This window comes from Otolemur garnettii, unplaced genomic scaffold (assembly GCF_000181295.1).
Source record: "Otolemur garnettii isolate 467f Iridium unplaced genomic scaffold, OtoGar3 scaffold00016, whole genome shotgun sequence".
Lineage (NCBI taxonomy): Eukaryota > Metazoa > Chordata > Mammalia > Primates > Galagidae > Otolemur > Otolemur garnettii.
The window spans coordinates 10,007,930-10,029,821 of NW_003852411.1; the positions used below are offsets into that span (position 1 = coordinate 10,007,930).

The 21,892-nt window shown below is 44.6% G+C and overlaps 1 protein-coding gene across 1 annotated transcript in view; it reads right to left on the reverse strand.

The window, feature by feature from the left end:
- RGL1 (ral guanine nucleotide dissociation stimulator like 1) overlaps positions 1 to 21,892 on the reverse strand; it is a 124,675-nt gene that overhangs the window by 46,191 nt on the left and 56,592 nt on the right. Inside the window, exons 4-5 of the mRNA XM_003785630.2 lie at positions 17,105 to 17,182; positions 1,997 to 2,181 (exon numbers count right to left, since the gene is read on the reverse strand). Of these exons, the coding sequence (XP_003785678.1) occupies positions 1,997 to 2,181; positions 17,105 to 17,182 (263 nt within the window). The remainder of the gene's footprint in view (positions 1 to 1,996; positions 2,182 to 17,104; positions 17,183 to 21,892) is intronic.

A 21,892-nucleotide genomic window follows, 5' to 3' on the forward strand; every position in this document is an offset into this window, starting at 1 on the left:
ACTGAAAGTGGCGGGTTCAAACCCGGCCCTGGCCAAACTGCAACAAAAAAATAGCCAGGCGTTGCGGCAGGTGCCTGTAGTCCAGCTACTTGGGAGCCTGAGGCAGGAGAATCGCCCAAGCCCAAGAGCTGGAGGTTGCTGTGAGCTGTGTGATACCAGGGCACTCTACCGAGGGCAATAAAGTGAAACTCTGTCTTTACAAAAAAGAAAAAAAAATCCAATTTCACTACTTTAACTCCACACAAACTCTGGTGCACTCTGTCCTTGCACAGAGGAATATGAAATCCGGGAACCTAAACAAAGGTTCAGAATGGGCCTCTCATCCTTCTAGCCAGCAATATAGAGGCTGATCCACCTCCATTAAGGAGGGATGCACTAAGGTTCCATCTCACTCAGCCACTCCACAAACACAGCAGCCACTATGTGTCTAGAATGCTGCCACCCGTGAAGATCGCATGGTCCTTTCTGAGGCATAGCCCATGCCTTCACTGTTTTCTGCTTTTGATTCTCTGCCAGAGCTAAGTAGAAACTGGAAGCACAATTTCACTTTTGAAAACCCTATAGGAGAGCTTGTGACCTCTGCCAGTGTGAGACTGGGTAAAACAAGCATATGAGAACCCAGGCAGTCCCCCGCTCCCCTGCCTCGGCCTGCCAAATGAGCTCTGCCTTCCAGTCCCTGGGCTGGCAACAATGAACGACTGGTCCCACCGGTTCTCCAATTAGGCGTGGAGCCAGGGGCAGCCCCACTGGGGAGAGCCAGGCTCCAACTCGGCATTTCCCACTCCAGCACACAGCCAGGCGTGGAGGCCCAGAGGGGAGCCGAGGTCTGCAGCTGGAGGAGTGAGTGGCCCTGGTATTCAAACATTCCTGGCAGATGAAGTCATCTGAGATACAGTGTATTTGGCAGTCACCTTCCAATGATGCAATTGCATTTCCCTCTCTCTGGTCCCCCATACATAAAAAATTCAGCAGGTATTGTTTGGAATGTGAGGCTGTTTTCTTTGGAGCTTATGAAGCTTCCCTTGTTGGTGCTGAGGAACGTTTCCTCTCCCTGATGGAGGAAACCAGGCATCCCTTCACGGAAATGCTTGTCAGAAGTCCCAAGTGGGTCAGCTGCCACGGCAACCATCACCCAGCACCCCAGGGAGGGGACTAACGTCACACTGGAAGCCTCTCCTAACCTCTTTCTGACTTTCTTCAAAGCCTCATAGTTCCCAGCACCCCACAACCTGCAGTGGTGGCTTTTCCTTTGTCCTTGAAAATAGGCGGTCAATTCCTCAAATAGAAAAGAATGGCTACGGAAACTTCCTTTGATGAGGCCATCTGAGATGCTAAGTGACAGTAATCCGCACTGGCATGGGACACACTGCGGCGATGCTTTCTGTGCTGAAGGAGAAGCACCTTTTCTGAGCTTTTGGGAGGGCAGGATCAGAATTGAACTTAATTTTCTTTGCCTGCTGGATGAGGAGGTTCTGATGGATTTACATTTGATAGAAGGAATAATTGGACAGATAATAGAAAGCAAATTCAGGTTCAGCATGGTACATGTCAATAGGGAGGATAAAAAATCATCAAGGAGACCACTCTTTTCTTCTTAGTGATAGAAAAAGCCTTAGGACAGTGGTTCTCAAGTTTCCTAATACAGTGGTCCTTTAATACAGTTCCTGTGGGTCAGGACTCACAGGCTGAGAACCACTGCCTTAGGAAATGAATTAACTTCTCTCAGCTGGAGTTTCTACAGTTTCCTCATCTATAAACAAAGGAGGGGACCACACCAGGTGGTCATGAAAAGCTCCTCCTTTGCTCAAACTCTAGACTCTATAATTAGCACGTCAATGACCTTGAGAACATGACACCCACACCACCCCTCCAGCTGCGTGTGTTCTGAGGGTACCAAAGTTTCCTGTATTTAGCCAGTATAGGGAGAACATTTCTCCCACATGGAGGTTAGAGAATCAGAATCCAGGTTTTTCCCTGTAAGCAAACAAGTACTCACTGTCATTTTCCACTTCTTGCTTCTGAAATTGCTCAAGAAGATTTTGTGCCCTTCTCTCTGGGTCAGAGCCTGGCATCATCCGTTTTAGATAGTCCAGCAGTTTCTGCAAGCAAGGGAAGTGCGGGGGCTCCCGGAAATCTTCGGCACATTGGTCAAGCCAGGCCCTCAGAAGTGAAGCAATGGCACTGATTAAGAGAAACCGAGAGTCAGACGTGCACCTGGCCATGGGGACCCACCCTGCTGTGCCCCAGGAAAACCTGGGCAGGGGCTCAAAAGGCAAAATTCTTAGAAGCTTCCATGAATTTAAAGCACTTGAGAACAAGCTGACTCTATTATCTTAAGTAGCGGCTGGCCAGCAAGGACTAGGGATCAACAATAGGATTTCAAAAAAAAAAGGAATCTAGGTTCGGTGCCTATAGCTCAGCGGCTAGGATGCCAGTCATATACACAAGAGCTGGTGGGTTCGAACCCAACCCGGGACTGCCAAACAACGACAACTACAAAAAAAAAAAAAAAAAGAATCACCAAGCATTGTGAAGCATTGTGGTGGGTGTCTGTAATCCCAGCTACTCGGGAGGCTGAGGCAAGAGAATCGCCTAAGCTCAGGAGTTGGAGGATGCTGTGAGCTGTGATGCTACAGCTCTCTACAGAGAGTGACAAAGTGAAAAAAAAATAACAAAAAACCAAAACTCCTAGGCTCAAGTGATCCTCTTGCCTCAGCATCCCAGGTACCTGGGACTATGGGCACCCACCACAACACCTGGTTAATTTTTCTATTTTTAGTAGAAATGGAGTTTTACTCTTGGTCAGGCTGGTCTTGAACTCCTGAGCTCAAGCAATTCATACACCTCTGCCTCTAGAGTGCTAGGATTACAGGCATGAGCCACCGAGCCAGGCCCTGAGTGCTATTATTGTATGTTCCACATTCAAACACTTGACCAACACTTCTGAGCCAGGCACGTGTTGGTCTGTGTCTCACGGAGAAGAACAAAGAACTTCACCTCATTAGCAACCAGCCGCCCCACAACCCAGACACATGTGATGATGATGGCTGGAGAAGGTGACAGGGACTATAAATTAATCCACCCACGTTTTTTATTGACAGAGATATAACTCTGCAGTTACAGACCTCACTGAACAGAATTTTCACCTATAAACGTTTTTGGCAGATTTTAAAATTATTATCATCTAATTATACTTCAAACAAATTGTTTGTTTAACTAGCAAACTGCAACTGGATTAAAAGTTATCGTTACCCACACATGCGAAACTGCAGACTGGGCTTCCACAGGTGTGTCTCACCCTCACATCTGATTTCATGCCCGAGAGCTGGACTACGATCAAGGCAAAAGTACAACTAAAGCCAATTTAACGCTTTGCTTTTGGAACAGGACAAACAGAAGGAAATAAAAGCATGAACTGTTTTCACTCCTGTGTACATCATTGTTTCACTGAGGACATTAAGGCACGCCAAAATACAAAATAGTCAATTATCTCCATCTAAAGGAGATGACATGAAACCATCAAATAAAAATCATAGCAAAAACGAATACTCTCCATATCTTCAGTCCATGTTAAATAAAATTACCAACAACAATTTCATTTCCTTCAAGAAAGGGATTAATGGAACACATGAACAAAATAACATCAACGGACTTTCCCCTTTTGAGGGCCCACAAACAGCATTCACCATTTCTCCTTTCTTCCCTAAAACCAAATATCGTGAACTAGAGAAGAAAATGATGAAATAGCATGCTTCATGAAATAGGACTTTTTTTCTATGAATTATTTCCCTTCTTTCCTGAGCACTGAGCCCAGAACTGTGGTGGGCACACAGTAGGGTGACAGACTAGAAGTCAGGGACACCTAACATCACAGGCGGAGGGTTGTACTTCTCAAAAGAGAGATGAATTAATGTAACTAATACTACTATTTGCTTCATACGTCAGTTAGAGGAGATTCTTCTGATGACACTAATGAAAAAACAGATAAGGAGAGAGAATCATATCACGAAATTAAAGTCAAAAAGAGCCTCAGCCTCATGATGAGACAACCTGATGACCTTTCAGTATTTCGTCACTCAGAACACCTCCAGGGAAATCCAAAATGACAGACGGAAGTCAGTGATATTAATATGTCATTTACTTCTTAACTGCCCGTGATCTCTAATTTTAAAATGACAAAATCGTTATTTAGTGCCAAAAAGGTAAGTTTTACAAAAGCATAGAAGCTAAAAAAAAAAAAAAACCATCCCCCCCCCCATCCTAAACTCACTTCCATGACCTCTTTTTTCTCTTTAATTTTATTTATATATTTTTTTATTTAATTCAATTTTTTTTTTTTTTTTAAGACAAGTCTCTCTGAGTAGCGTGCCATGGTGTCATCATAGCTCACAGCAACCTCAAATTCCTGGGCTCAAGTAATTCCCTTGCCACAGCCTCCCAAGTAGCTGGGACTACAGGCGCCCGCCGCAATGTTCCTAGAGATGGGATCTAACTCTTGCTCAGGCTGGTCTCGAATTCCTGAGCTCAAGGAATCCACCTGCCTCGGCCTCCCAGAGTGCTAGGCTTACAGGCGTGAGCATGGCATACAGCCTCCCATGACCTTTTCTTACCAGTTTGGAAGTATATCCTTCTAAACTTTTCTGTGGATACCTATACACATATAAATATATGCAATGTGTATATATAAATCAACATGGCTTTTTCGCACTGAACATAAGTTAAAGACACCTCTCCACTCAGTATCACTCAATGTACTTCACTGCTCCTTGTGATTACGTGGTGTTCCACTGTACAGATGCACCATAACTATTTAAGTATTCTTCTAATTCCTAAGCAGATATTTATTTTTTAGGTTCTCACAATTACAAACAACTGTAAAAGGTGTATCCTTGCTTCCATCTCTGCAAGCTTGTATGCACATTTCTATGGGGTACATGTAACACAGAACTTACTTCCCCAGAAAGCTGAAGCCTCCAAAGGGCTGACAGTCCTGAAAGGTGACCTTTGTCCAGATCCGACCTGCCTTTAGGTGCACGTTTAGTCCTCCACAGTCTGTTGTTTTCAACCAGCTCTGGTAATCTGTGCATTTTACCCTTTGCGACAGTGACTTTCCGGCTGCTTAGTCTAAGAAGGCTTTGAAAGTTTCCCCACAAACCAGAACAATGAATTAGCCAGAAGAAGCATTTTCACATAAAAAAAGAAATAAATGAAAGGAGAGGGGGAAGAAGGAACTGAAGCAGGGAAAGCCATCCGCAAACCACACAATAAAACCCGAGGCAGCCCCTGGCCTCCTCTCCGGGAGACAGTTTATCAGCATGCCAGGGAGGGAGGCTTTCTGGAAAGGCCTGGACTCAGCCCCAAAGCGCACAGTGGCTTTATGTATTCCAGTCCCAGGAAGAAACTTTCTGTACTTGACAGACTAAGAAGCAGACACAAACGCTGACACTTTTAAGATTTCAAAAAGGAAAGCAAGATCACAAAATCCTGACAGGAAAAAAAAAAAAAAAAGCAAGATTACTGGCCAATGGCTTTTCTGTCTTACCCTGCCTGGCTCCACTCCTAAAATCTAACTTACACATAACCAGAGTTGAGTGGGTGGAGGTAATGAACCTTGGTTGTGAGGGGAAATCCTAGCTTGAAGTTGTATAAGTACATGAAAGGTAGGTCTGGTGCACTAGAGAAGCCACTGGTCCTGTACACAAGGTCAAGGGCGGCCTGGAGACCAGGAGAAGAAAACCCAATTCCTCATCCTAGCTGGGCCACCTGGGAATTAAAGCGTGGGTCAGTTAACTCCCCTGACCCCTACCTATCTGGAGGAAAGACCTGATAACAACCGTCTTCATCTATCTGCCATCATTCTCTTCATCACCGTAATATCACGTAATATCAATAAGGACACTTTGAGAGACCTGGAGACAAATGTAACTGTTAACAGTCTTAGAAGTACTCGCCAAAAATCACAAAAGGAAGGGGCTGAAAATGGTAAAATGCCTCAGCGAAAATCAGTCAGCGTGTCTGAAAATCAACTCCAAGAATCTGCCACCTGTCTCAGGAAGCAGGCCATAGAAGGCAAACCATGCCCACCCGATGTGGCTTCAGGCCTGCGCGCAGGAGATAACGGCACGGTCAATCGCTGTGTGGACACTTCGATTCAAAGGCATCAAATTGTAGTGCTGACTGCGAGGGATGATTCTTGAATGATTTGTGAAGATGGGAATAACTAACTTCCTGTTAGATCAAGTTTGTGACATATCAGCCTCCAGCAGACAAGCCAGTACAGGGCCTCTTTTTCCAAAGTAACCTTTGGTGGGTTACGGAGCAAATCTCTTCATTCCCAAGGGGAGGCATAAATCTGAGTAAACACATTTGGGTAGGTGGCCAGGGCTGGAGCTCAAAGCTCACAGCAGAGGGGACACCCAAGATTGTGTTTTCCTTTACAGGCCACGTCTGAAACTGTAGTGTGTGAGCTTTGCCCACCTACTACAACAGTCCACAGGGGAAGGGAGTCAAGCTCAGACACTCACCTGCCACACTTCCTTGTGAAGCTTCTTAGACTGTTCCTTCTGAGAGCACAGACCCCTGGGGGAAATGAGCTCACTCCTTAAAGTAGTTTTTATTGAATGCCTCTTGCTTTCCATAGTCACAAAGAGAACTAGATGATGTGCCTGACAACAGGGGTCTGGCCCCAGGTCCCATGACAGCAGTCAGCTTCAGAGGGAGCCCACCTGCTCAGGGCTGCGGGGAGGGTGTCCCTGAGGAAATTACCCTAAAGCTGAGAACTTAAGAATAAAGAGTAGGCAGGATGAAGACTGTGGCCCCACAAGGCAAAGGTCCCGAAGCAAGAGAGCCAAACACTTTTAAGGGACCTGAAGACTGAAGACGTGTTTACTAAAAAACAGATGTGAAGAATGGAGTGTGATGAAATTTGCTTGATTCACTGATTTCTCAGCCAACCCCAAATCACACTTGATAACACCTGGTGAGAAGATTCTAGGCAGACGCCTTGGCTGAGAGGTACAAGAAAGCAGTACTAAACTTCTAGCCCTCCTTGGGGACCTTCAGGCATGAGATACAGAGGGAGAGGACTGCGGCCAGCAGTCAGGCAGCCATTATGCTTAAACCACAGATTTTTAAGGAATGCAGAGATTTTAGGTAAATATATTAAGTCATATTAAAATCCCATAGATGGCAAAATACTTTAGAATTGGTAAAATATTTAATAAAAACTTTTTCTAGTATGAAGTCATCTCTCTCATAATGTATAACCTCTGAACCTAGAAATATTAATAAGAGGACCATGACAAAAAGAACAACTGTCCGGTTAGAGCTCTTTTCCCTCCCCAGAAATCTACTGGAGATAATAATTTATTGTACTTAATGGGCAGCAGAAGGTAAGACATGGGACCATTTTCAAAAGCAGCAAAATGTCTTTCTATTCTAGAACATTCTCCAACAACTGGATCTTCTCCTGGTAGACAGTGAGAAGGTAAGAAGATCTACTCAGAGGGTGGGCCTTTCACACACTGTGGCTTGTGACTTCTGCCAAGCTCCGAGGGTGGGATCTAATGCACGCTGCCCTTCAGGGAAGGAAGGTTAAGTCAACCTTGACACTGGCCCTGAGCTAGACCTTCCACCTTGTTTTCCTAATCACAGAATAGTTTCCCTCTGTTTCAGGGAAGGTTGCCAGATAGAGGCTGCCTCTGAGACCTCCCGCTAGATGATTTTCCTACTGAGAAAGAACAAAGGAAAATACAGAACTTTTTTTTTTTTTTTTCTAGAAAGGATGGAAACATCATTATCTGGACTGGTCAAGGTCATCTTGCATTGCTTTCTTGTACTTTCCACTATCACAGTTTGCTACTAGAGCTAAGTAGGGATTAGGATACTGGGGAAGGGAGAGAGGGATTGAGAGAGGGCCAGGGAGATAAAGGCAAACAAAGCCAGAATCATATCTAAGCACCTTGGCAAGGATAGGCCAAGAGATAGGAGATGGGGAGAGAAGAGAAAAGGCTCCAAGGCCAGAAGGAAGAAAAAGATTACGATAGGAAGACACACAGAAATACAGAGTAAGCTGAGTGGGAGAAGGCCAAGGGCAGGATGAAACCAAGTACCCCAAGGCAAGGTTATTTACACACCTAGCTTTCATTCCCAAACTAAATACTTAAAGAGAAATAATTTCATTTTTATCAGAGGACAAGAAGAAAAGGCTACACAGTGCAGAGGTGAAGGCCTGGGTTAGGTCCCAGCTCTTTTACTTAATTACTGTGTGCATGTTCCTTACCCTATGTCCCAAGTTTCTCATCTATAAATTGGAAATAATAATACAGAGTCATTACGAGAATACAGACAGTATATACAGTACTTAACGCAGGCACTATCCCTACTGAGCAGTCAATAAATTCTAGCAATGATTAGGGGAAAAACGCCACTATCAGGAAAAAATATTCCACTCGCCAAAATTATCTTTCAGGGACTCCCATGATTTATTCTGCAATTCCCCACAGTCCCAGAAGGGAGTTTTCATATTATAAATAGGCCTCTATTGAAAAACTTGCTGAGGCCGTGTATAGTTTTCGACGTGGATGGAGCTTCCGTCGGCGAGGACAGATGCTGCAGGGCAGCAGGCACAGGAAGCAGGTTCTCATTTGGAGGGCCTGAGTCATCCGGTCTTCTTTCTTCTTTCCTCTCATCCTCCAACCTCTCTCCTTCCCCAGGAAACATGTCTAACTTCCACATTTCTAGCAGCTGTTTGGGGCCCTCGCCCCATGTGTTCACTCCTTATAAAGCCATAGCCCGGCAAAGCAGCACAGATTAAAGGAAATCACGACAAATTAAAAGATCTCAGAGTGAGAACAACCTAAAACCTGAGTGATACCATCATCCAGCTCTTCCCATACTCCAATGGTCTTATCCTATGACACAGGTAAATGCGAGGGAACTGTGAACACCCGAGATCTCAGTGCTCTGTTTTAAATGACAGGGCTGAGAGCCCAAAAGTTCAGTGGGGAAGCTCAGGGCTTGGGGTTAGCTGGACCTGAGTCCAAATACCAGACCTGTCACTTAACCAACTGCATGATCTTAGTTAAAGTCTGTAACTTCTCTGAAGCTTCGGGTTATACACCTATAAAGTAAGAACAATATCTCAGGATACTTGTGATGGCAAAAAAAAAAAAAAAAAGATAGAAATACGAAGTGCCTAGCAGAATGCCTTGCACGAAGTAAGCACACCACAAACTGCGGGCCGCAGTGGCGGTGAGGCGTCCTCATCTCCATCATCTGCAATGCGGCAGGTGAGTCATGCGACACAGTCTGCTTATCATGTCTGTTTCTCCAACATACAGAACAGCCCAGGAGATACTCGAATGACTGAATTTTCTTCTTTTTGAATCACTGATTATTGATGTTATTTTACTCTCTTCAATGATAAGAACATCAATTTCTGCTTGGGCACTTTCTACCCATATTGCCTTATATCCAAAGATTGGATTTAGAATTTTAGTGACTTTTAAAACTACAGGTTTTATTTATTTTTTGTCCTGGATGGGGATTTTATTATTATTTTTATTTCAATAGATTTAGATGGTATATTACGGTTTTGTTGACATGAATACATTGTACGGAGGTGAGATCTATACTTTTAGGGTACCCATCACCTGGATAGTGTACTTTGTACTTATTAGGAGATTTTTCTACCCTCACCCTGCTCCCACCTTTGGAGTTGTCAGTAACTATTATTCCACTCCATGTGTAACCCCCTATAGATATTTTAAAGACAATACTAGACTTTTATGTGATATACTACTTTTTTTTTTTTGGAGACAGTCTCACTTTGTTGCCCTCAGTAGAGTGCCAGTGGCGTCACAGCTCACAGGAACCTCCAACTCTTGGGCTTAAGGGATTCTCTTGCCTCAGCCTCCCAAGTAGCTGGGACTCCAGGCTCACGCAACAACACCTGGCTTTTTTTTGGTTGTAGTTATTCGGCAGGACCAGGCTGGATTTGAACCCATCAGCTCTGGTGTTTGTGGCTGGTGCCCTAGCTGCTGAGCTACAGGCACCGAGCTGGCATATTACTTCTTTATTTCTTTTGTTTTACTTTTAATAAATATTCCTTTCACATTATAACCTTTGATTCTCCTAAATTAGAAGTTGTTTTTTTTTTTTTTGAGACAGTCTCACTATGCTGCCCTTGGTAGAGTGCTGTGGTGTCACGGCTCACAGCAACCTCAAACTCTTGGGCTTAAGTGATTCTCTTGCCTCAGCCTCCCAAGGAGCTGGGACTACAGAGGCTCACCACAACACCTGGCCATTTTTTTGTTGTAGTTGTCATTGTTGTTTGGCAGGCCCAGGCTGGATTTGAACCTGCCAGCTCCATTGTATATGGCTGGCACCCTAGCCACTGAGCCTAGAAGATTTTATTTTTGAGACAGAGTATCACTTTGTCACCCTGGGTAGAATGAGGTGGCGTCATAGCTCACAGCAACTTCAAACTCTTGAACTCAAGCAATTCTCTCGCCTCAGCCTCCCGAGTAGCTGGGACTACAGATAGCCACCACAGCACCCGGCTGTGTTTTAGAGATGGGGTCTCGCTCTTGCTCAGGCTGATCTCCAACTGGTGAGCTCAAGCAATCCACCCGCCTTGGCCTCCCAGAGTGCTAGGATTACAGGCGTGATAAATCAGAAGTTTTAAATCTTGGTTTTGCTCGGTCCTTCACCCCTTCTCCTTTTTCCTACTTTGGTTATAATAATTCAGATTAATTTCAATTACATTCTTTTTTCTTTTTTAGAGACAGGGTCACTCTCTGTCACTGGATAAAGTACAGTGCATGATCATAGGTTCCTTCAAACTCAAAGGGACCCAGGGATCCTCCTGCCTCAACCTCCTGATTAGCTGTGACTACAGGTACACGCTGCCATGACCAGCTCATTTTTCTATTTTTTGTAGAGACAGGGTATCACTCTAGCTCACTCATGCATTCTCGGAGTATTTCAATTTGCTGGAATGATTACTGATTTCAAACTCCCGGGAAAGATTTTTTTAATGCTTTCCACTCTGAAGTGTCTCAGGCATTAAAGAATCACAGCCAACTTTCTTTAAGTCTCCTCTTTTTTCCTTAAAGTATGTCCAAAGTATTGGACTACTCCTAGTCACATGACCCTTTACCAGTAACTAAAAGCTGGTAACACTGTTTACAACTTCTGGGAAAAGATGACAAGCATGAAATTCGTATCAGCTAAATGTGTGGAAATGAAAACAGAATTTCAGCTACGATAGACAGTCTGAGAAAGCAAAACTTGGCATTCCAGAAGGAAAGCTATGAGATTCAACTAAAGGAAAGGAAACAGAAACTATTTCAACATTATAAATGAAGCGTCATTTCTTAAGAAATTTTAAACCTTTTTAAATAAAGTTGTGTCTATACTCAGAGAGATATTATCATCTCATGTACTTTTCAGAGAATGCAGACTCATGGTGTAAAACTCACATTATATTCACTTCTGAATTCAGTGACTGTCATAGATCCTCCCTCAGAAGAGTGGCCTTTTTCAATCGGGCTCATTCTAAAAGATAATATTGTATTATTGTATTATTCTAAAAGATAATATTTTGCATTATTGTATTATTTTGTACTATTCTAAAAGATAATATTTTGTCATGTAAAAGGGACAGCTGGAAGGAGGAAAAGGGCACAGGTGGAATGATTGTGAGAAGTATTTTCTTCCATAATAGGAAGCGAGTTTCCTGATTCCTAAACAGTGGCCAGCTATTTAGAAATAAACAAGGCACACCTTATTATATACTTTAGCCCTAAAATCAGACATCACTGTGCTGGCAAAGATTCCAACATCTAGAAGCCTTGGAAGTTGAATTCTCTGCAACAGAGAACGTTCTTGCTTTAGCCAGATAACTTTAGAGGGTCCCAAGACTGTACAAAGCCTGAACCGGGCACACTCCGGGCTGTGAGTATGTCTGCTGTGCCCTGCATGTGGGAGTCACCTCGCAACTGATACTTTTCAAATGCAAGAAGGACACTCATCAGGTGTGGCCCAAGACACCACAGACCAAGCTTTTATCTTGAGGGCTTCATCTGTATTTTCAGGTTTTCCTTCCTTAGTCTTATAGCCCTCTGAAAGGTTTAGATCCATAGTTAGAAATATAGGGAACAACTGTTAATTTGGTACTTGGGAGCCTCTGTGAGATTTACGGTTAGCTTTATGCTTTACAGCAAAAAAAATGGAAAAACCAAACAATATTTGGGCATTGTTGTGTTAGTGGTTAAACCCAATAGTGATTCTTTGTCTCCAGCCTCAATCTCCAGCTGGGGTCTGCAAAACTGAAGGCAACTGCCCTAAAATAGGATGTTTACTTCTAGAATGTCACTGGATTCCTGCTGTCAGTTTCCACCTGAAATCACAAGAGAACGGACTCGCAGCAAAGGAAAATGACAGGCATTTTGCCCCTCCTCGCCGCCCCATCCCAGCAGGACAGTGCTTCAGGTCGGCTCTTCAGTAAACAGCTGTTCCCTCACCATTAATAATGAACCATCAAAGCCTGTCTATTTTTTTTATTGTTTTATCAAAACCGGTCTTTCTGGCAGGGACAGGTGGTCAAAGATGCCTCTCAAAAACTCAATGTGATATCTGGAACATACCTCTGTTTCTGTTTCTGATTCTCATTTTCATTTTTAAAAAGGTAAAGAAAAATCTAAATGAATTTTATCACAGACATCACTGAGCCTGAAAGGACTTTAGAGAGCATTTATTCTAAGCACTCATTAGAGAGAAGGGAGAAGGGACACTGCTCAGGTCCTGTGACTGGAAAGTGACAGACTGATGGAGGAGTGGCTGGAGCCGGGTCCTCTAGCTCCTGACCTCGGCCTTCCACTGCCCATTTGGCTGGTTCTGGACCCCCTTGGTATTTGATTCATCTAATGAGGAGAAGGAAAATAAAATACATTTCTCAAGTAAGCACATTCTTATTTTTATATATATTAGGTATTCATACACAAAGACAGTTTTTGCTTGAGAATTACGGCCTCAACACTGTCCAGCAGGGCTTCTGACCTAGGAACTATTGACATTTAAGGTCAGATCATTCTTTGTTGTGGGAGAGGGGCGATTGTCTTCTGCATTCTAGGATGTTCTAGGGCATTCCTGGCCTCTTACCCACCAAATGTTAGCAGCATCCCTCCCACCAAGTTCAGACAACTAAAATGTCTGCAAATGACCCCTGGCGGACAAAACTGCCCCCCTGAGAATCAGCGCCCCACAGGCATGCCTCCTACACATCCCTCAGCCGTCAGGAAGCCTTCAATCATTGCCAAAAGTCAGACACCAGAGGTCCCAGGTGACCGAGGAATTTGCAGTATGTTACGTCTGGATGGAGAAGGGCTTTACCTGACTTCCTCTCACAGTGTTCCTGCGTCGGCACAGAAATCATCAGGAGAAGGAGAACATCAGAAAAAAAGACAGGGAGAAAGGTAATAGTGAAGTGAGATGAAAAACAATCAAGGGACAAGTGGAAAAAAAAAAAAAAAACCAGTGAGAAAGACAGAAGAAAGGGAAATGAAAGGAAGAAAGAGGTCGCCATGAGAAGGGGTTGTAACATTCCAGAATCCGTAGCACAGAGCACTCCATTATAAGACAAAGTGGCATATTTTCGTCAGCCGTAATTTTTTAAAAAGGCAACTCAGTCTGAGAAAAGGGTCAGGAACTTTCCTCCAAGTCATTGTGAGGCTTTAGGAAAAGACCATTGTCCCCAGATGATGGACCCCTCAGGGAGTTCTATGTGAAGCTCTTTGTTAAGGCCTCACATGTTTAAAGCTCTGAAACCCTTTAAAACAGCTTAGCCTGGAGTGTCACCCACATTAGTGATCCTGGTGTACAATGAATTTGAATGGGTCTTTAAAATAAGGAACATGACTCTTTATATCCAGAGTATAATTTCTTTAACTACTAATTCCCCAAAAATTCATCTCCAAACACTCCTCTGGGAAACAGAAAAGCTCTGGATATTTTTCAGACCATTACTTTCCTTGGAATGTTCCAATGGCTGGTATCTCTAGTTTTGACTTGATATCCAAATTATGGTAACAACACGCATCTTTCTGAATCTGGTCACAAGTCTAAGTCATAAGCTGGCCACTCAGTCCTTACAGTATGTTTTCTTTTGTATATGCCACCAAATAGGTTATAAAATGGCTCCCTTTAGAAGATAAATCATGATTTTAATGAATTTTCATGGGAAAACAAAACTTTTTAAAACTTCTAATCCTAGCTGGGCACCTGTAGCTCAAGCAGTTAACGTGCCAGCCACATACACCAGAGCTGCTGGGTTCGAATCCGGCCCAGGCCTGCCAAACAATGACAAATACAGCGAAAAAAAAAAACCTTCTAATACTGGGGGTGGCGGGTTCAAACCTGGCCCTGGCCAAACTGCAACAAAGAAATAACCAGGCGTTGTGGCAGGCGACTGTAGTCCCAGCTACTCGGGAGGCTGAGGCAAGAGAATCGCTTAAGCCCAGGAATTGGAGGTTGCTGTGAGCTGTGATGCCACAGCACACTACTGAGGGCGACAAAGTGAGACTCTGTCTCTCTAAAAAAAAAAAAACAAATCTAATCCTGTGATTCTCAAACTCTAATGTGCTTAGAGTATACACCTGAGTATCTTATTAAACTGCAAATTCCAATCCTTCAGGTCATTGTGGGCCTGAGAGTCTGCATTTCTAACAAGCTCGCAGGTGATGAGGACACTATGGGTCCATGGTGACACTTTTTTTTTTGAGACAGAGTCTCATTATGTTGCCCTTGGTAGAGGGCCGTGGCGTCATAGCTCACAGCAACCTCAAACTTTTGGGCTTAAGCAAGTCTCTTGCCTCAGCCTGCCAAGTAGCTAGGTCTACAGGCACCCGCCACGATGCCCAGCTATTTTTTGGTTGGAGTTGTCACTGTTGTTCGGCAGGCCCGGGCTGGAGTCAAACCTGCCGGCTCTGCTGTATGTGGCTGGTGCCCTAGCCGCTGAGCTACAGGCGCCAAGCCCATGGTTACAGTTTGAGTAAGATGGCTCGAAGTCTACTCCCTTGTGAAAAATCACCAGTCTTGTTATGTTTTTTCCCTCCTGTAAAAACTTGTTATGGCTGACTGACTGCCCACTGCTTACCAGGGAAAGTCCAAACTCTCTTGCAAGATAGTAAAGCCTTTCATGACATAACTTTAATCTCTTATAATAGCTTCAGCTCCACTGGTTCCCCTCACCCAGTGTGCACAGATAGTATGAAGCAGGCACACCAATCTGTACTGTCCTCTAAGCAATGGAAATTGCTCTTCCTTGACTTGGTCCCACTGTCACCTATGCCCAGACAGCTCTACGACAAAAATATTCACTGTGCTTCAAGTCCAGCTCAAATGTCATCTCTTCCAAGAGGCCTTCCCCAAGCTCTTCTAGAAACAAAGTAATTTTTACTCCCACCATCCCTAGTAATTGGCATTCTTTTTTTTTTTTTTTTTTTTTTTTTTTTTTGAGACAGAGTCTCACTCTGTCACCCTGGGTAGAGTTCTGTGGGATCATAGCTGGCGTCATAGCTCGCAGCATCCTCAAACTCCTGGGCTCAAGTGATCCTTTTGCCTTAGCCTCCTGAGTAGCTGGGACGATAGGTAGGCACCACAATGCCCAGCTGATTTTTTTCTATTTTTAGTAGAGAGAGGGTCTTGATCTTGCTCAGGCTGGTCTCAAACTCCCGAGCTCAAGCAGTGTTCCTGCCTTGGCCTTCCAAAGTAATAGTATTACAGGGTAAGCCATTGTGCCCAGCCAGCACTTGGCATTGAAATATCAACACTGGTATGTCTGGTTTTCTGGAAAGTTACGATCTATAATCCACTCACTAAAACTAAAACCACATGGACCCAACTTAGGAGTTAAAAAGACACTCAGTTTTCTAACTTCCATACCCCTGGCTCCATCAGTAGATCCAAAGAGGAGTTAAAAATTCCACAGGATTACCCCATAGACTTCTCGCCCCAAAATGAATATCTAATAACACCCGTGCTTCCAGGCAGCAGGACACACACCCCATCTACTCCAGAACATCCCTCCCAGGGGGGCCACACCCCTCAGCATGGATGCTGCCATGGTCTCTCCTACAACACTCTCGGCAGCATACAGTCTCTTCCCCCTTTCAAAAAACACCCCCAAACAAACCCTCTCTCCTTCTCATTTCTTTATTCTCCTTTACAGCAAAACTCCTCCTCTGAAAAGATTCACTCTTCCCACTCTGTCCCCTTCATTCTCTCTGACCCACACCTCAGACCACCAAAACTATACTTGTCAAGGTCACCAGGGACTGCAGTGCTGCCGAGCGGGAGCCGCCTCCCAGACTCCTCTCTTCCGTGTGGGCAGCACGACACAGCTGGTCACCTCTGTCTCAAAGTCTTTCTTTGCTTGTCTCTGGGACACGACTTCTTTCTCCCTCTCCTCCAACCCTTCCCTGAAGCTGCTGTGTTGTGGACTCCTCAGCCGGCCCCTCTACTCTCCTAACTCCAAACTGAGGAAGCAGGTCCCATCTTTGCACCTTCTCTGCTCCACCTACCCTTAGTCCCCAGAAGACCCCATCCGGTTCTCAGCTTCTGCAGAGTGCTGTGGTGTCCTAGCTAACAGCAACTTCAAACTCTGGAGTTTGAGCCATCCTCTTGCCTCAGCCTCCTATGTAGCTGGGACTCGAGATGTGCCCCACCACACCGGGCTAGTTTTTCTATTTTTAGTAGAGACAGTGTGTCACTCTTGCTCAGGCTGGTCTTGAGCTCCTGAGCTCAGGTGATCCATCTTCCTTGGCCTCCCAGATGCCAGTATCACAAACACGAGCCCCCATGCCCAGCCCACTTGTTTATTTTGTAGACCACAGCACAGTGCCTGGCACACAGTGGGTGCTCAGTATATTTTTACTGGGTGAATAAACAAACACTGTAAAATAATCACAAAATAAGTCTCTATGCATTATGGGAAAAAAAAATGAGGGCGGCATTTGAAAGGACGAAAACCTCTACTAAACTACATTTTTTGAAGATGTTACCTTGACTGAGAACTTGTGACACCAAGAAACAGCACACTTACTTCTTGATCACCGTCTTGGACTCGGATGAACTTTGGCTTCCATCATCTTCACAGGTGGGGCTTGTCAGGTTTCCATATCTTTATAGATAAAAACAAAGTGAGCAAAAACAGTCAATGGTGTTGGGTGGCGATGTTGTTCAGCTTCAACTACAAGACAGAGTCATGCTTTTCAGAAGTAATTAGGAAAGAAACATTTATGAACTAGCATCAAAAATTGATGTGGCATTATTGACAGTTCCTTTTTTTTGAGAAAGAGTCTCACTCTGTCACCCGGGGTAGAGTGCCACGTTAAGGACAGCTCACAGCAACCTCAAACTCTTGGGCTCAAGTGATCCCCTTTGTCCAGCCTCCCAAGTAGCTGGGACTATAAACGCCTGCCACAGTGCCTGGCTGTTTTTCTATTTTTAGTAGAGACAGGGTGTCGCTCTTACTCAGGCTGGTCTTGAACGCCTGAGCTCAAGCAATACACCTGCCTCGGCCTCTCAGAGTTCTAGGACTATAGGCGTGAGCAACTGCACTCAGCAAACTGTCTGTTAATAATTAAGATTTCTTTGAAATCTTTAGATAGCATTAGGTTCCTTCCTATCAGGAGAATCAAATATTACATGACATGAGTCCTCAAGGACACTGTGCCACACCAGATCCCACCCTGCCTGCCACATCTCCGCTGGGTCTATTCAAGGCGGATGTAGCTCTGCAGCGACAGTTCCTGCCCTTGTGCCACACAGGAGCATGAAAATGATGGCTCCAAGCTACACTTAAAGAGTTTGGCCTCCTGGAAGGCAAGTCGTGCTGGGGCAGGAGCATGCTGATAATGACGGAGACAAGGACAGCAGAACGGAGTCCCCATCCCTCAGCACCAGGAGAGCAGCTGAGGCTCCACTGGGGCCGAGCTGCTCTAGACACAGCAACTAGGGAAGGAGGTGCAGGGGTCCAATTGCTTTGGAAAGCAGTAGGTACTTAAATTTTAAAAGTGCTCTCATTACAAATTCAAAATTCAATTGATAATCGATCCATCTCTAACTATACTGTCAAGCTATTTATTCTTCCAGTTCCACATGTGAGCAAGCCTATTTCACACAAACACAGTATGTTTTGTTTGGTTCAGAATGCACATGGAGTATTTTCCCTTAAAGTTCTTTTATTTATTTATTTATTTATTCTGAGATAGGGTCTCACTATGTCTCCCTCAGTAGAGTGCCATGGCATCACAGCTCACAGCAACCTCAAACTCTTGGTCTTAAGCGATTCTCTTGCCTCGGCCTTCCTAGTAGCCGGGAGTACAGGCGCCCACCACAACGTCCAGCTTTTTTTTATTGTTGTTTTAGCAGGCCCGGGCTGGGTTTGAACCACTGAGCTATGGGCGCCAAGCCTCCCTTAAAGTTCTTAAGACTCTTTATAGTAATTTATAACACCTGGACTATTTCTGCACGTTCTCCTTCCATCAGTACTCGGAGATTCCTTGGAGCTTCACAAGCTGGTTGTTTGTCCCAAAGTTTTGATAACAGAAATTCCGTAATTGGTGAGTTTAAAGAACACACTTTTGTCTTCTACTAATGGGATTAAAGTCCCCAGTGTCCTTATGGTTCCTTGTTCCTAGGATTTACAGATCCTTTTACAAATAAAAGCCCACCATCTGGTTTGAGCGAATGCCAGTCCATCTGGTCTTCCCATCACCCATCCCAGTAGGTTGCAGTTTGCACCCTGAGGCACAGACTCCCCCACCCCCCCATCCACCTGCTCTTTCTCTAACTCATCAGCCTCAGGGATTTCTTGGCCTCCCTTAGACATTTTCCACTGGACTCCACCCTCCTGTGTCTCTTCATTATGTCCTGCACCTGCTATTTCAAGGGTTTCCAGGGCTACCCTTTGCTCCTCCAAGATAAGAGCTCAGTCAGATGAAGATTTACTCAACCCCATGTGAGCAAGGCAGGGATGGGAAACAAGATTCCTAGTAAATAAACAGAGTGGGAATTTCTGGCTGTATCTTTGGCCACCATCATAGTGAACTATGTCCTCATGTTCTCTCACAACAGGACTTGTGGTTTATTTAAGTAAAAGACTGGGGTGGTGCAGTGATGAGCAGAGCACAGCTCAGGGACAGCCATCGTACCTTCCAACCACCTGACTAGTGAGGTCCATGAACTCCTCTCCTGCCATCCCTTAATGACTAACTGTGAGACTTCATCTTTGCCTTTGTCACATTTCATATTAGTTCATTAATTCTCTCTCTCCTTCTCTGTTTATTCTAGAAATATCACATCTTTTATCTTCTGACGAGTAGCTACGAGACATGGAATAACTGGAGGAAACGCTTACAAGGGAAGGCACACGTTTGACTCCTGATGTTTTTCTTTTCAGAGAGGTTCGTACCGAAAGTGTCCAGATCTTTCTGGTTTATTTTTAGCTTCTCATACTCTCTTGCTGTTTTCCTACATTTTTCAGACTCTGATCCAAGGTACAGGTACACGTTTGAATGGCATGGATACTGGTCACAGTTCCTCCCCCAGAAGGGGACACCACCATACACAACCAGACAGGTCAGAAAGACTGAGCAACTTCCACTGGGGAGAGCTCTCTCTCATTAGTTAACCTGGTGCCATCTGCAATGGGCTTTCTAGGCTGCCAGGGTGTCTACAGGTTCACAATAAGGACCAGGATGATTGCTCAATAATAATTTGAAGACCAGTAAGAGCCACCAAACACAAGACATGTATGGTAGAGCACAGGGTCCAGTTGCTCAGGCTTAAATCTCGATTTATCTCCACCTAATCCATCAGAAACCTTTGGGTCTGCCTTTACAACATATCCACGTACTTCTCATCAATTCCATCTTTGGCCTAGAATCAATGCAACAGCAAACTAACCAGTGTCCTAGCTTCTGCCCATGAGCCGTAGTGATTCTGTTCAACATAAATCAGATCGTGTCACTGCTCCATTCAGAACCCCCTCCCCCACGGAAAGCTGAGCATGGCACGGCTGTGCACACCCATAGTCCTAGATACGTGGGAGGATCACTTGAACTTAGCAGTCTGGGTCCAGCCTGGGCAACACATAGGAAGACCCAAGGAAAGGGAAGTGGGGGAAAGGGAAGGGAGGGGAAGGGAAGGGGTGGGATGGGGGGAGAAGGGTGGGATGGGGATGGAAGGGATGAGAAGGGGAAGAAAAAGGAAAAAAATCCTCCCACAATTCTCATCTCACTCTGAGAAAAGGCCAAAGTCTTAGGAATCTCAGAAGGCCCCGAGTGATCTAAGGAGACCTCTGTCCAGACCTCCTACCATTCCAGGTGCTCACTCCCTTCCAGCCTCTCCGGCCCCCCCTTTGCTCCCCCCCCCACACACACACACACCGGCTGCTTTCTGCTGCTGCTTCCCACCCACACCTGTGCCATTCCCTCCACTGCTCAGGTCTTTGCTCAAATACCACTTTTTCAACAAGGTCTTCCCTCTGACCACTCTATTTTAAATCCAAACCAACTCTAATTTCATCCCTTTCTCTGCTATATTTTTCTCTGTATTCCTTTAACAACTTCTAATATGCTGTATAACTACTTTAGTTACTATGCTAATTGTCCATTAGAACATAAACTCCATAGGGGCAGGATTTTTGTCTCTTTTGCTCACTATTCTTTCTTTCTTTATTTATTTTTTGCAGTTTTTGATTGGGGCTGGATTTGAACCCACCACCTCCAGTATATGGGGCCAGCACCCTACTCCTTTGAGCTACAGGCACTGCCCTGCTCACTATTCTTTAGAGCTTGAAACAGTACCTGACACCCAGCAGGGCACATGGTGGTATTTGTTGTGAGCAAAGAGTGCTCTAGCAGGTTCCAGAGGGAGACATGATAACTGACCTCCCAGCCACAAGGCTCAGGTCTGTCTCTGCCAGGCGTCCTCAAACTATGGCCCGTGGGCCACATGCGGCCCGCCGAGGACATTTATCGGACCAACGGGGTGTTTTTGCCACCACTGCCTGTCCTGCTTAGCAGCCGACTCATCCGGGGGCCCACAGTCCAGCCCTCCAATGGTCTGAGGGACAGTGAACTGGCCCCCTGTTGAAAAAGTTTGAGGACCCCTGCACCATCTGGCCTCATGCTTTTTCAAGAGGCCAAACTATCTGTGCCTTCATTTCTGAGAGCTAAGGGGCATAAAAAAAAGCTTTAACATATTAAATAGCTGCGATTACTCCAAAAATCTAAAATTAAAATAGAAAAGAATTTTTAAGATCTTAATCCTGACATCTTGAAGGTATAAACAGCATGAGAATACAAAAAAAAAAAAAAATGAGTATAGACAGTGTTACAAAAGAGTCTTTTAGAAGTAAGATAAAATTAAAGATCCTGCAACCCTCTGGAACTTAATGGACTGGGGAAGGGATGACTGTTTTTCCCTGTACCTTTCTTACTAAGGAGAATTAATGCTTTGCAGAAAAGAAACTCGACTAGCATTGGAATCAAGAACTCTTGAATGTTCAGGCTAGGTCATTTGAGAGTCAGTTTTACTAGATTAAGAATGTTTCTTTGATGTTACCCTAGACCCCCTCATAGCTTCCCATCAAAAATCAAAGTCAAGTTCAATTCACTTATTCCAGGGGAGTAAACAGAGGGTATGTGTATGTGTGTGTTTAATTAATAGAGGTAGAATACAGACAAACCTGTCAACAATGTCACCTCCGATTTCTGCAAAGCCTCCCTAGGATTTAAGATCAAAGCTCCAACCTCTTAAGAAGGCTTACCAATGAGCAAATGCCCTTCTTTAAACAGTAACTCATAAAACTTCAACTAAAATA